This window comes from Acartia tonsa, chromosome 2 (genome assembly GCF_053477335.1).
Source record: "Acartia tonsa isolate MP-2025a chromosome 2, ASM5347733v1, whole genome shotgun sequence".
Taxonomy (NCBI): domain Eukaryota; kingdom Metazoa; phylum Arthropoda; class Copepoda; order Calanoida; family Acartiidae; genus Acartia; species Acartia tonsa.
In genome coordinates, this window is record NC_137261.1 from 38,915,708 (window position 1) to 38,931,967 (window position 16,260).

At 31.2% G+C, this 16,260-nt stretch overlaps 2 protein-coding genes across 2 annotated transcripts in view; both read left to right on the top strand.

Annotated features, from left to right (window-relative positions):
• Nucleotides 1-419: 419 nt before the first annotated feature.
• Vdup1 (arrestin family protein Vdup1) overlaps nucleotides 420-16,260 on the top strand; it is a 200,718-nt gene continuing 184,877 nt past the window's right edge. Inside the window, exon 1 of the mRNA XM_080150764.1 lies at nucleotides 420-1,105. Coding sequence (XP_080006890.1) covers nucleotides 967-1,105 — 139 coding nt within the window. The 5' untranslated portion in view covers nucleotides 420-966. The remainder of the gene's footprint in view (nucleotides 1,106-16,260) is intronic.
• LOC145312325 (uncharacterized) lies at nucleotides 13,006-16,045 on the top strand. The gene is made up of 3 exons (XM_080151569.1): nucleotides 13,006-14,750; nucleotides 15,163-15,237; nucleotides 15,642-16,045. Exons 1-3 carry the CDS (start codon nucleotides 14,678-14,680, stop codon nucleotides 16,043-16,045), a joined length of 552 nt encoding a protein of 183 aa, XP_080007695.1. The 5' UTR covers nucleotides 13,006-14,677.

Sequence of the window (16,260 nt, forward strand, 5' to 3'; positions counted from 1 at the left end):
CCACTGAAGAAACCAGTATCTCTTCTTAACAGAAGCACCGCATTATCTACAAAAATTTCTTATTATAAATAAGGCCGTGCATGGTTACAATACTTATATACAGTCAAAATAATAACAGTTCAATTTTTGTTAGTTTCATTTTATCTGAACAGTTTCCTAAACTATATTTTAAGAATTGCGGTTTGTTATTGTCAAAGCTAAAGATCTTGGGAAATTTTGGCCCGTATTTGTTGTTCTTTTTAGGGAAGCTTTATCAATGTCTTTGGTTGGTTTTAGGCTACTTTCCTGATCTTTTCCAGCCTTTTTTACACATTAAAAGTGGGTTTTAAACACATAAATATTAATAGCTTTATTTTAACAAAAAAATACTAAAAAATGTTGACTCTGTTGAAAAACAGGCCTATTTATTTGGTCTCTCTGTTCCTTAGTATAATATCTCAGTCATAGTTGCGCGCTTGCACGCTCGTAAAGCTGTGCTTCTGTGCTTCACGTAGTAATACCCATAAAACAACTTCACACAACAACATAGAAAAAGAAAAACAGGCTTTTTAAATTTCTTTCGCACACCTGTGCTTTTCAGACTAATTTGGTACCTACAATTAAACACTTTGGCTTGGTGACATTAACGTGCCTGCTATGCATGGTTTTAAATTGACTTTGTGAAATAAAAAGGTTTAATAATATTATGCCCAAATGAGGCTGCAATTGAAGGCATAATACAAGCTAAAAATTCAAAGTGATTTTCCAAAATTCTTTGTCTTTTTTTGTATATTTTGAGAAGACAAAAAAGGAAATTTTGTAAATATAGTGACTTGAAGAAAATCCAAATATAAATATAACATTATATTTGTTATTTTTTCTTTTTACAATACAATAATATTGTTTATGTGATTTTTACCGTGACGTGATTTGGTACTTTTTTAAAGTTTTAACACACAAAAAATTTAAAAAGTGAGGAAATTTATTATGAGCGATAAGATGACTCCCGAAAGGAGGTTGACTAAATTTCTGATCCTGTTTGACAACTCGAACCTGCTGTACTTTCCTGGCCAGTTTCTGGCGGGCAGGGTCATTGTAGAGCTTCATGATGAAATGGCTATATCAGGTTAGTTACTTTATTTATTTTTATCAAATCTCAAGTTTAATAGTGGTGGAATTCTTGCATAATATGTGTTTTATGGTATTATTCAATTAACATAATTTTGAAGTCATGATAGTATTATTGATGAGGCGTAAGTCTTATGTAAAAGTAACAGTATCTCTGTCTGTCTGTCTGTCTCTTTAAAAAAGTTGCTAACCACTGAACTTATATGGTTCTCTTCCCAATTACACTGTAGCTTCTAACAGTTCCTGGAAAGGTTTATAACTATTTGTGGGACGGTACCACAACACTCCCTAAAATAATACTAATAGAAAAAAAAGAACTTACCTCCAAAGCTTTTGATTTTTTTAAATACTGAAATTAAAATTGAGTAAAGGTCGACTTACCTCCCCCACTTCAAGTGCTATAAGCCTCTAGGTGCGTAGCCTGTAGTCTTTTGAGGCTAGGAGAGAAATCAGTTATCTCAAGTTTAGAGGTATGGTGTAGTCGATAGTTTGGTTTTATAGCATTATATTAATAATTATTATTGTTCATAAAGTTATGAATCCTTTCAAAAAACAACTATATTTTAGACAAAAAAATATCAATTAAAAACACCTTTTTTGATGAGTAAAAATATCATAAGTACAATGTGTCATAATTCAAAAGCTCTATGAAGAGCTCAAATGTACAATATTCAAATAAAATAACACAAAATATACTGTTTGAACATTTTATTTGTTTCTGAAGTTAAATTAAGATACTACGTAGTTTACATAATAAAAATTCATACAACTACACAAGTATAATTAATCCTTTGTTTTTTTGACAATTCCCTAATAAGATAGTTTAGAGCAGGAAACTAGACATTTAAACAATCACTTTCATTTCCAACTAAAATATTCTAAAATCTTCTCATTTAAAATGTCAGGTGTGTTTTTACACAACAGTTGAATTTGGCAATATTTTTAAATTTTTTTTATTATTTTAAAGCTTTGTTTTTGAGTTTTTGGCCTTTAAGAGAATTAAATTTTAATTAATCTATTTGAAATAGTTTTTAATCGGTCCTAAATTTAATACTGCTTTCAAAAGGATAAAATAGACTAAATCACGCTATTCTATATTTGATTTAACCCTTATTGTAAAATCAACCTTAAGTAAAACCAAGAATTTAATGCATTATATTTATTATTAAGCAATATATTTTTAGTTTAAAATGTATTTCTATAGATGTATAAGCAGACTATTTGAAAAATGTATAACTTAACAATTTGACTCAAAAGATTTTAATAAATTACTCTTTGATCCTGCCGTATTTTATTAAATAGATTTTATTTACAAATATTGCATCTGTTGTATCGTAAAAACGTGAATATTTTGAATAGACATGAGGTTGAGATATTTCATGATTGCCTAGCTAGCTTTAATTGCTAGGTCCTTCTCTCTCTTCACATAATAATCTTATTGTACCTTTTTCTAAGAGCTTGAAGATTAGGTATTTCTATAATTCAAATATTTTTTGTTAAAAAAACTTCTTAACTGGCGGTTTCCCTTGATTTGTATCTTGACATGGGTTATAGCAACTGCAGAGGATTGAATAAGTTTTCTTAAAAATTAAACAATAAAATGGGGGGTGTCGGCGTTTAACAAATAGGTTTGAGTGAAAGCACCTTAAAACAAAAGAAATAGCTACAACAGACGAGTTATCTACAAATATATGTGGAGTTACTACGCTTTTAGGAAAATTACACGGGCTACTGGGATACAACAATTCATTGTTTCAAATCTATAGGACAATTTCATCATATCTTTACTTGTAAAAAGTCATACACGTATTGATACATTTAAAAAAAAAACTCTTTTTAAAACAGTGTCTTAGTTTTTAATATTTTGTAACTTTGTGATAGCGTAGGTTTTGGGTTCAAGGATTTTTTCTGTTTTAAAGTTTATTTTTGAACATAACAATACACAATAATATCTTAAATCTTGTTAGAGGGGATTATTTTGGGTATTATCCTTATTTAATTTATTAAAATTTATTATAATGACGTTAGACTTTTATCAGGGGCTGCTATTCAGCCAATTAATTCCAATTGAAAATGCGGCAAAATTTAATATTTTGTTGGAGTAAAGTTGAAGTAAAACTTGTTTTGACGTAACTGAAGGGGAGTGGGTAAGAAGGGGAGTTAAAAAAGAAGGGAGTTGTGGGGAAATTTTCCTTTAGAATTGTTTGTCAGAATCACATTCCCTTTTCCCTGGACTTTTATAAATCTTTAATGTGCTTGAATTTTTAATTGCGTAGATACTCTTTAATTCCAAATGTCTGTTTCGTATTTTTTTTTAAAGCGAAGCTTTTCTATAATTAGGGTCGGTCCGAACGTACGTCCTTACGTAACGGATAGCTCTTTTCGTTAATTTAGGCATGTTAGAATTATCCTATCGATTTCAAACTTTGCATGATGATTCCTATAGGAGTTGGGTACAAGTTAGAAACCAAAATTTTCAAATTTGGAGAAAAAAATCCTAAGAGGATAACACCGATAAATTCTTGCGTTCAATAACACGACTGACAACCCGACAGATGTTTGGACTTGGAAAAAAAATTCAATTTGTGATAATGAAATTTGGACTTTTTAAATAGAATTTTCATGTTTTTTTTATTATTATAATACAGAAGTACCCTTTTCAGTTAATTTAGATAATTAAAGTTTTTAATTGTAAAGATTACCTATTGCAAATATTAAAAGATTTGAAGACAAAAGAATCACTCACTTCACTTTAATGTATTATCTAGAACAATGTCAAGTTTTCAAATTCAAATAAAACATCAAATATAGAAAAATTTTTGGTTTATGGTTAAATTTGTTTTATTATACTAAAGCATTTATGTAAAAGATAAAGTTGTAAACAGTAAAGGTAAGAATCTTTATTTGAGATTTCTTATTTTTTGCTGCACTTCATATGGCCATACTTATTCTTTTTTGTAAATATGTTCCTAATATTTTGTTAAAGTTGTATTGTAAAAACTCCTGTATTTTTATCTAAAACAAAGTCAAGTTTAATCTTTACGAATATTTAGAATTAATTTGCAAAAAAACATTGGATTTAAATATTATGGATATAACATATTTTCATATGAGTTTGTCATTTGCGTTTATATCTATTTTATAATATGAAAAGGCCCTTAGAGGGAAAACTAATACTCAGTTTACAATAAAGATAATTTTTTTCAACTATATTTATTTGATAAATTCCATTATATATGTTGCTTCATTTTATATTTTTTAATTGTTTTATCCATACTTATAAATTTGAATATATGGGCGGACATAAAGTTACACCTGGATTTAGTTAAATTACCAAATCTTTATTCTTAATATCCAGGGATAAAGGGAAGATTTATATATTTGGTAGTGACCTATACCTGCATCCCTTAAATATACATTTCAAAATTTGACAGAAAACAGAATAAATAATAAACTTAAATTGTCTTGTATTGATCTATCAATGAATATTATTATTTGGATCTTAACCTAGATTTTCATAATCTCTATTAAACTGTATCACGCGGCGGGCTAAAATAAAGATTTACCCTTTCCCTTACCTTTACCCCATTCCCTTCTTTATTACTGGATGAACGAATTGACCAATGACTGACAGGGGAAATTGCAACCTAAATTGACAAAATAAAATTTCCCCTGACATAATATCCACATATATTCTACATCCATTGATCTATCTCTTTATTCCTGTGATTAACATGAAAGATTAGTTATTTCTCGCATCGTATTATAAACGGCTTTCCGCAGATATAGAATGTACAATTATAAGATTAATACCAGTTTTTTAGCCCCTAGGTGCCGTAGGCACGGGCTAAAAAAAGCTGGTTTTAATCTTATGATTGTACATTTTTATATTCGTAGAAAGCTGGATATAATACGATGCTAGACATAGTTTTTTCGTATGGATGAGAACCGGTTCCTATCCACCGGATTCGAATGAATACGAGAAAATAAGTTGATAACTTTTATTTTTATGATTTAATATTCACACCTGCTATAATACATTTTATGATTTATTGTAAACTATTTTTGATAAATAAATGACAACATCCAAAAAAAACGAAGCACTGAAACGGAAGAACAAACGGACATTAATACTTGTATAGTGTCAGAACTGAATAATCAGAATATAAATGTATAAGAGTCGAAGCAATATTGTAAGTAAATTTGATGAAAAACTGCTTAATACAGAATAATGTTTATGGACATACTTACATTTTTAGGACTTGATTATAGAGTTGCTTCGCTTATAATATTGTATTTGGTTATTTCTGGAATCAGTATACCAAAAAGCAGATCAATCGAATTATTAGATCACATAAAAATATGTTGTTAAAAAAAGTAAAAAAATCAACATGTTTAAAATGGACATTCTGGTAATGATTATAGAGTTGCTACGCTTTCTAAATCGTACCTAACTACTACAGGAATCACCATGTAAAGTTTGAAATCAATAGGAAAATTCTAACATTCTAAATGAACGAAAAAAAGCTATCCGTTACGGACAGACGTACGGAAGTACGGACGGACCGACCCTAATTACAGAAAAGCTTTGCTTTTAGAAATAGGTAAGATCCTGTTCATGGCCAATATAGATATGTCTGTTAAATGTTATTTCGGATCATGGAAAGAAAACGAAGTATCGGGTTTCGTCATATTTTCACAGCAGCTTTTGATAGGTTATATTTTAGGTTAGGTTAGGTTAGGTAAATGTTAATGATTGCCCAGCAGGGTTAGGAAATAGTTCCCGCGGGTTCAGATCATCCCACAGGGGCTAGAAATACGAGAAAAGCTACTGTGAAAAAACAAAGAAACCCGCTACTTCGGTTTTTTTTCATTGTCCTTTATTTCTAACAGATATAAAGTAGTGCAGCTGCTATATTTTAGGCTTTAGAATCTTAGCTATACCTCGTTACATGAGTTACGTCGTATGAAACCTTTATAAGTAATACAGTACATATTTAGTAGGCATTTAATTATCCAAAAGTATGCCATGACATGTCACTGTGCCAAATTGGGATGTGTTGCAACTCAGAGAAGTGGAGCCGTGGATATTTTTATTCTTGAAAATTTTATTACAATCAAATAAAGTCATATCATTGCATTCATTGAAATATATTGACCCCTGAGACTAATCTACATAGTTTTTACACTTACTACTTCTTTTCCAGTATGGTTTCAAAACCGATTATTATCTGCTGGATTAGAACCAGTTCTGAGACTGTCTTAACCTCTTTTCGAGGAAGCTTTGTGTTTATCAAGTTCGAAATTAATTCCTTATCATTATCCTAAATTAAGCGCAAATGTCGTCTTTTTTGACTTTCCTTCAGTAATAGACGCGGCATGGATTGTTTATATGCGCCCACGTTTCTTACTTTTGAATGAGATATGAGTGTGTGAAGATTTCGGAGAACAAAATTGGGCCTATCATTGGTCTCATAGTGTGTGAACGACCCTAGTATACCAGGGATTTGAAACCATAAGAACTTCAGGTAGAATTTGTTAATTTTATTAAGAAGAATGGTGTATAGGACGATTATATGTAGTTTTAAAAAGGCTTTAGCCAGCTAAGCATGAAACTTAATTATGATTAATATATGTTTTAGTAATTTTTTATGTGCCTTTATTTTTGCATTTAACAATGATTTATTAAACCAAATAATTTTCCTTTAAAGCCAAAGTTTCCAAAGATTCTTAACCGTAGAGAAAAATGATTTTAAAAAGCAATTAAGATTACGTGGTTATAAATAACTGGAATTATGAACTAATTGATTTTGTAATTTCAGGACTTTGAAATAATTTCATCAATAAATCTATATTCAAACCTGCTGTTGAAACTTGATGGTTCCTGGTATTGGGGGTTTGTATGTTCGCCAACAGATCTCGAGAACTTCCCGCTAATTCGGAAGTCAAGCTCAACCAAAGTGTCATGGTTGAGACAGAGACACACTGAAAATCATATATTAATCTTATTACCTATTTACTGCCAGGCTTTTTGTAAGATATTTAGGGACGGACACATAGACAATAACATAAATATGAACATAGGCTCCAATTCTCTTGATTCCCTCACAGTTTAGATGCAACCAAAACCTTGGATAAAACAAGGATGACAACAATAAAAAGGAGCACCCCCCCAAAAAAAAATATCCCAAAATAGTTATGACCTTCCCAGGACCTATGAGATGCTACCCTGTAAAGGAGAACCATATCGGTTTAGCGGTGAGCTAAATCCTTTGTTACAGACAGACATAGATCCCTTTTCTTGTCTTGGCTATAAATTTTTTTACGTTTAGCTTTCCTTGACATTTTACTATGAGAATACTATTGATATTATTGTTTATTTGTACAAACTAGACCCACAGACCATTTGACTGATAGAGTAACTTCGCTATCAAAAAAAGTTGCTTGTTGCAGGCCATTCTAGGCATAAACAATGCTCGAACAAACATATTTTTCTACATCTTAAAAGATATCTTATTGTGCGAAATTCTTTTATGTTGTTCATTTTTAATCTATTGATCAGTAAATGTCATTGTTGCTTGTTCAATATAAAAAAGGATGTATGTTCTTTTTAAAAGCGAAGCTTTTCTATAATTAGGGTCGGTCCGTCCGTCCGTCCGTAACGAATAGCTTTTTTCGTTAATTTAGGCATGTTAGAATTGTCCTATCGATTTCAAATTTTGCATGGTGATTTCTTAGTAGTTAGGTACGATTTAGTAAGCGTAGCAACTCTATAATAATTACCAAAATTTCCGTACGTCCATTTTAAACATGTTGATTTTTTTTACTTTTTTAACAACAAATTTTTATGTGATCTAATCATCCGATTCATCTGATTTTTGGTATATTGATTCCTGGGACAACAAAGTATAATTTTATAAGCGAAGCAACTCTATAATCAAGTCCTAAAAATGTAAGTATGTCCATAAACATTATCCTGTATAAAGCAGTTTTTCAACAAATTTACTTACAATTTTGCTTCGACTCTTATAAATTTATATTCTGATTATTCAGTTCAGACACTATATAAGTGTTCATGTCTGTTTTTCACTTCCGTTTCGGTGCTTCGCTTTTATGGATGTTGTCATCCTTGTTTTATTGTGTTTGGTGTGTTTAAATAGAGTAGTTTATCGTAGCTAATATATAACTGGTAATCCGAACGTCCATTCGTCCTGAAACTACTACAGCCTTATATTGTTATTTTCTAATAGTATGCGTTATAAGAATAGCGAGCTTCGACCACTGTTTTTAAGAAATGAAGTGTTTGAATCCTTAAAATAGAACGTTAAGTAATGCTTTTTTTAACATGACTTTTATAATGTGATAGGGAGAATGCCTTGTCACCTAAAAAAGTTATCATCTAATAATAGGCGAAGTAATTTGGCTTTGAAAAAGCAAATTATTAATATTGATTAAGAATAAGCTGATTGCAGTCATATGTGAAGTTTCAAATATTATTTTGACTCTGTAAATGTTCAAGTTAGGGCAATAAACGGCTAATTTTCGTTTTATTTGGGGTCCGTGGGAAAAAGTCTGATAATATCGGGTGTAAGGGGTTTATTATTATATTTCCATATACGAGTATATACTGACCCTTGTCCGAGAGGTGTGAAATAGTCCAAAATATAGGGGATATAAAATATTAAAATTCTGTAATATCTCACTACCCTTCTGGACAGAATATAAAATATTTTTTAGCTAAATATCATGTGATTTGCATGATTAGGAATCACGGAACCTTGGCATATTTTCTAGAACTTTCTTGGCTTTTTTTGTAGCTTAACGTTAATTAAAAAATACCGAAATTATAAGAAGCAAAAAGCGGTGCATATTTTCTAACCCTGTCGGGTAATCATTAAAATTTACTTTACCTAACCTAACCTAATCTTCATAAGCTACTGTGAACGTACGATGAAGCCCGCAACTTCGTTTTTCTTTCCATGATCCTAATTTTCTACTAATACTCCATTTGCAAAATATGCGAATTTCCCAAAACTGCTTCTGATAAAAATTGTTTTAATACTTCTTTTTTATATAAAGCTAAAGGTATAAGACAATGAGCGATAAATTGATGTCTATCCCCAATGATGATACACAAAATTACCCCTTCTGTAGATTAGATTTAGCGGTTGAAACGTTTGGACACTCAATTTAATGAAACAAATTTTTTGTGAATTAATGTTTTATTAAACCTTAATCTAATTATCTATCCATTAGTTTGTCCATATATCTATCTATTAGTTTGTCCGTATATCTATCTATTAGTTTGTCCGTATATCTATCTATTAGTTTGTCCGTATATCTATCTATTAGATTGTCTGTATATCTATCTATTAGATTGTCTGTATATCTATCTATTAGTTTGTCCGTATATCTATCTATTAGTTTGTCCGTATATCTATCTTTTAGTTTGTCCGTATATCTATCTATTAGTTTGTCTGTATATCTATCTATTAGTTTGTCCGTATATCTATCTTGTAGTTCGTCTGTATATCTATCTATTAGTTTGTCCGTATGTATTATTTTTTAAAAATGTTATGTAACCCCCCCCCCCCCCAATCATATTTCTTAAAATATCTTATACGTGAGTCACACACAAAGTAGAGAAACAGGTGCACATATATTGTTAATGAATTCTGGCGTGGGGGGGGGGGGGTTACAATGATGCATCAGATTCAGAAGTAGCTAATATACCAACCAAAGGTTTTTTTATAATATCTATATGTGATACTTAATTTTTCAAAATATTGCTTGACTTTGATGTATCAATGATCAGAAATAGCTATTTATTTATCTAATATACCAAACAAAATTTTTTTTTATAATAATTAATATAATATCTATATCAGTTACTTAAGTTCTCAAATTTAAAATATAGCTTGAATTTTCTAAAGAATAATTCTTACAACATTTCTGTACGAACACCTTGGCTGACCGTAATATCATGTTACCAGTTACTTACCACCACCCCCCCCCCCCCCATATTCCGAGGGTTAATCCCCATAAATCATACATTTAAATAAATACAGGAGACTTTATAATAATAATACTCGAGTCCCCTCCTCTTTACTACTTACTAGTTTTATGATAACGTTCATATTTTTTGAGGACTTTTATTGAATTTTGATTGGTTGGTTTATTAACTACAAGTGGCTTTGCCCCAATCCCCTAGGTGTCCCACCCCTCAAGAAAATAGTTATAAACCTTCCCGGGAACTATGAGAAGCTACCCTGTTAAGGAGAACCCGATCGGTTCAGCGGTTAGCGAGATCCTTCGTTACAAACAAACAGACATCGTTCTACGTTGCATGGATAGTGTCCAAACGTTCACCCCTAATCGTAATCTATAGAAGGGGTAATTTTGTTTACCATCATTGAGTATGTACATCAATCAATCTCCCATTGTCTTATCCCTTTAGATTTCTGCGATAATTAAATTTGGGTATGGTCCCATATGGATAGCTTTTTTGTTAATTGGGGCATGTGAGAATTGTCCTATCGATTTCAAATATTAGATGGGGATTCCTGTAATAGTTAGGTACGATTTAGAAAGCGCAGCAACTCTGTAATCATTACCAGAACGTCCGTACGTTCATTTTAAACATGTTGATTTTTTTACTTTTTTAACAACAAATTTTTATGTGATCTAATTATCCGATTGATTTGGTTTTTGTATATTGATTCCTGGGACAATAGTAAAATAAAGTACAATATAATAAGCGAAGTAACTATAATGAAGTCCTAAAAACGTAAGTATGTCTATAAACATTATCCTGTATCAAGCATTTTTTCAACAAATGTATACATATATTTTCTGATTATCCAGTTTTGACCATATACAAGTGTTAATGTCCGTTTGTCCTACCATTTTAGTGCTTTGCTTTTATGAATATTGTCATTCTTGTTATATTAGATTTTGATAGGTTACATTAGCTAGGTTAAGTTGGGTATCAGTATGATTGATATTATTTTGTTTTATTATCTATAATATAATTGGCCAAAAAGCCTTCATAAAGTGTTATAAAGAGAATATAGTATCACTGAAGATTCATATATTCCAACTTTCAATATGTAACTTTGAAGCAATTTTGTTTGTTTTCTACATTACCGAATACTTTGTGAAATCAATTCGTCTCAAATGTAACTTTTCTTAAAAATAGGTTTCTAAAACTTGAAATATAATTTTTAACTTTTTTTACCAATGAATGATGAAAGTATAAATTTAAGAACAATTTGAAATATTTACCCTCTAACGGCTAATTTATTTACTATAATTTCATCGTATTAAATCCAAATTTAATCTTGTTTCTCCCCCCCCCCCCCTATCCCAATTGGGTGGTTGAGGTTGAGGTTTTGATTTGAGCAAGGGGTCGAACTTGAAACCTTACTTTTAATAAAGCAGAGCTTTTCTATGATTAGAGTCGGTATGTCCGTCAATTACGGTTAGGTATGTCCTTTAAACAGTATTCTGTATTTAACAATTTTACAAAAAAAATGACGTATGATTTTGTCAAAAATAATACATTTATAAGTCCAAGCAAACGAATGAGAAAACGTGATTATAAAACGTTGGGTACCAGTATAATTTACACTTTACAGTCCATTCAATCCCTACTTGCCTTCCGGGTTTTTAAAAATGGACAAACAATGAAATAATATGAAATATATACATGGATATACTGAGAAAGAAAATTTGTAGTTAATTTAGCTTGCTAACACAGAACTCGTTTATTGTTCATTAGTTCATCTAGTAGAAGGGGAGTGGGTAGATTGGGGGGTGGGGGGTATGGTTATTTTAGCCAGCTATGAGTTTCACTTTATCAGAATACATGAAAATATGATGCAGCATCCAAGTAATAATATTTCCGTTGTAGTAGCGCCTCTAAAATGGAATGGACACACACACAAATAATCTATGATTCATAGTCATACCCATATCAACAAGGATCACAACATCCATAAAAGCGAAATGAAATGTAATTTAGAAGCCATATTGGAATAGATATTTATCCTATTTATTAACGAGTACTTTTAAGTCAAGTTTTTATTTTTATATAATTACTGACCCAACGGTTTGAAATAGATATTTATCGCATTGTGCCGTATATGTAATTTAGAAGCCATATTGGAATAAATATTTATCCTATTTATTAACGAGTACTTTTAAGTCAAGTTTTTATTTTTATATAATTACTGACCCAACGGTTTGAAATAGATATTTATCGCATTGTGCCGTATATGTAATTTAGAAGCCATATTGGAATAAATATTTATCCTATTCCTATCATATTATAGACAACTGACATTATTCTTTTATTTTAGTATTAAGGCATTATTAAGGCAGACCAGATCTGAGGCAGAAATATGAATTATAGAGAAGATATGCTGAAACAACAAAACAAATCTCTATTGCTCTCTTTTGGAAAGTGAGGGTTGTGGGGTGTGTGGATCTCGCTAACCGCTGAACCGATAATGTTCTCCTTTACAGTGAAGCTTCTTAAAGGTCCTGGGAAGGTTTTAAACTATTTTTGAACCCCAAAAAAGTATTTGTTTAACTCTTTTGAAACTCAAATCTAAAATGGGATGAGGTCGACTTTTTCTCCTCCTACCAGTGCCCCTAGAGGCTTCTATATAAAGTAGTAAGCTTTTTTCTATCTCTAGCGAAGGATATAATAGCTTCTTAATTTTATTATAAATTTTAAAATTTTCTGTAACATACCTAACATTTTCCCGGTTTTTGGGGGTTGGTGAGGAAAATTTTTAACAAGGGTTGGGTGGGGGGGGGGGGAGAAAGGGGTCATATCATTATTGTCTTACTCTTGTGTTGTTATTTTTTTTTTTGGGGGGGGGGGTTATAAAGGTGTCATATATATCAACCTTTCTTTTAGTTAAACCCCCCTCCCCCACCCTCAGTGGAAAATTTTTAACAAGGATTATAACTTCCATAAAAGCGAACCACTGAAACGGTAGGACAAACGTATATGAACACTTAAAGAGTCAAAGCAAAATTGTAAGTTAATTAGTTGGAAGACTCAAATTAACCGACCTTAATTATAGAAAAGCTTCGTTTTTAAAATGCAGTGTAAGTTAAAGTAAGTAAATTTTCCAAAAATTACCGAAAAAACTATCCGGACGGACCGGATATTTCAAAATGCATTCAAAATGCAGTGTAAATGAAAGTAAAATTAGTGACAGACAGACCAACCCTTATTATGGAAAAGCTTATGCAAAAGGATTTTCATAATTAGGGGAGGGGGGTGTATAGTAAATAATATACATATGCACAGTGGGATCTTTTGCCAAAAAACGGGACATTTAGAGTAGACAAAAGTAAACTTCAATAAATAAGCTTGTAGTTGTATTTGAAGAAATGATGTAATTTCTTTTGATTTAACTCGGAAATAACTTAAATTTTGCCTCTGTTAACTTCTAATGTGCATTTGGTAAGTACGTCTTGCTGTTTTAACTTTTGGAGGAGCAAAGCTACCCTATTTTAAAATTTTTTCTTTAATTAGACATTGGTACAGGTATCTGAAAAGTACCTCAATAAATTTTTTTTTTCATAAGATGAACATAAATGTATTTTTTGTTGCCTTGAAAAAATCTGGAAAATCATCAAAACTGAAGAGAAATATTTCACCACCTTTTTTAAAAACGGCCTAAACCCGCCAACAATTAATATTTTTTAAAAATTTCTTTTCTAGCTGTCTACTTACAGCCATTATTAGGTCCTAGGATAGATAAAAGTCGATTTTAGATTTTTTGGTTGTCCCGATTTTTTTAAGAAGATCCCACTGTGATATGTTTTATATTGGTCTATCTATAGAGGTCATTGACCTATATAGGTCATTAACATTAAAGGTGTGTGTAAAGTTAAAATTTTTTCATCATATTAACAAATTTTAACATTTTTTAAGCACTTTTCTCTATACTGATCAACCAAAAACGTCCTCTTAACAAAAATATGGAAGATTGATTTTACGGCATTTTGGAAGGGAAAAATGGAAACACAGGAAAAATATGAACGTTTTTTAATTATTGAAGAAATGTTAAATAACCCACTTAGGAAATTTAGTTTCTACTTTATAAAGAAATATTGCACTGCACCTATAATTTACAAATTTGTAATTACAGGTGGGCGAGAGATGGGCCAACTGTTACTGAAGTTACTTGGATACTAATTTGTTTAAAGCAAGGATTATGTTAAAAGTAGGCTTAACTGAAGGAATTTTTTTCCCAATCTTGCACTTAATATAAATCGGCGGGAAATGCCGTTTTTTAACGAAATGGGAGCCCTTTTTGCCCTATTTTTGAGATTATAATTATATGAATGAGATGATGTTATTCATATTGTTAAGGTTTGATAATCTGATGAGTAATTAAATTTTCTCGCGTACAGTCCCTTTTTTATTATCCCCCCTTTGACTTTCTCTTTCTTTTAAATGCGTATTTATATCGCGTAAGTATAATAAATTACATAATATTGATTTTAATTCGTGTTTATTCTTTATACTGTTAAAACATTATTCACAATGTCAAGAGTAAGACCATCGAATTTACTACGAAGATCAGCGAGAATAGAAGCACGTCGTGTTCAAGCCCAAGGTATAATATATTCATTATTTATTATTTAATTATAATATTTGCTTAATTTTCTGTTCTATTTTAATTGGATTCATTATATAGTAGTACTACAGCAATGAGCAAATATTTTGTTTTTGAACATATTACTATACAATACATTTTTTTGTCCCTGCGTTTTCTTAATTCAATTTTTAAGTAAATATTAATAGGGTCGAATCAAAATTAAATTTAATTATTAACACTTATTGTTTGACTTGAGAAATTAACGTCTGTAAAAACAAAATTAAATGTACTCAAAAGAAGCACAGCAATATCAAACAACAAAACATAAAGATTGATTAAAAACTAAAAAACTGTGTTAATATTTTTGGCGGATTTAAAATTCATTGTAAAGTATTTTTTTAAAATTCATTATTTGATTAAATTCATTAAGGACGTCCTGATGACGATGTTCGAGCTAATGACGACGTCCCACGGCCACTTCCAGTTCAACCTCTGCCACCAAGAGGTATAATATATTCATTATTATTTTAATGTAACCAAAAAATGGAAAAAATGGAATTTTTATACGTTCATCAAAAGAAAGTGAAAACCCAAATAACCTTGATTATATATTTATCTAAAAGCGTAAATACTCTAGAATACAATTTGCTATGGCTTTTCTAAAATTACAATGTAAAAAAGAAAAATAATGACAGAACTAAAATTTCTTCATTTATATAAGATATACTTATACTAAAGTAACAGGATGTCTGTTTGTCTGTGTTTGTACCGAAGGATATCGCTAACCGCTGAAACGATCGGGTTTTCCTTAATAGGGGAGATTCTTATAGGTCCCGGGAAGGTTTATAACTATAATTTTTAATATAATTATAATTTATTTAGTGTATAATTTTGATTTAATTTATTAAGGTGGTGCCAATAGACAGCGCCAGCGGTACCAGGGTCGGCAGCCATTGCCCATCTACATCCAGATGGGCAATGACTGCCAGATCAATGCCCCCGCCGATGTCAATGCCCAGCCACCCCGCCCTCAAACCCCACCCAACGACGATGATGTCCCCGCCCCCGCCCCCCGCCCCCGCCCTGACATCCAACCCCCCGCCGATAATCCACCTCCCGCTGATGATGTCCCCGCCAACGCCCCCCGCCCCCGCCCTGACATCCAACCCCCCGCCGATAATCCACCTCCACCACCACCACCACCTCAAGGACGTCATGGTCAGCGACATCATCAAGGCGTCCCTATCATCTGTCTGCATCTAGGGGCGCATAGTCAATGTAATAATAACAATATAACTGTTAATTTGCATTGATATTTACATTGTTACTATTATATTGACTATGCGTTCATTTTCCATATTTCATTTTTTCACATTCATAATCATTGATTTGTATATACTGTTCTAGTCTCTGTGTATTTGATATTTGAATTTCTTTAATTTTTTTTTTTACTTTTCATTCGGTATTTTCATTTTTTATTTCATAAATTCATTCTGTTGTAGTCATAATCTTAATCATAATCATAATC

Excerpts from the sequence above, each read along its gene's own strand:
- LOC145312325 (XM_080151569.1), top strand. The coding sequence starts at position 14,678 with ATGTCAAGAGTAAGACCATCGAATTTACTACGAAGATCAGCGAGAATA. Across the intron at positions 14,751-15,162 it reads ACGTCGTGTTCAAGCCCAAG|GACGTCCTGATGACGATGTT; the intron begins GTATAATATATT and ends AAATTCATTAAG. Across the intron at positions 15,238-15,641 it reads TCAACCTCTGCCACCAAGAG|GTGGTGCCAATAGACAGCGC; the intron begins GTATAATATATT and ends TAATTTATTAAG.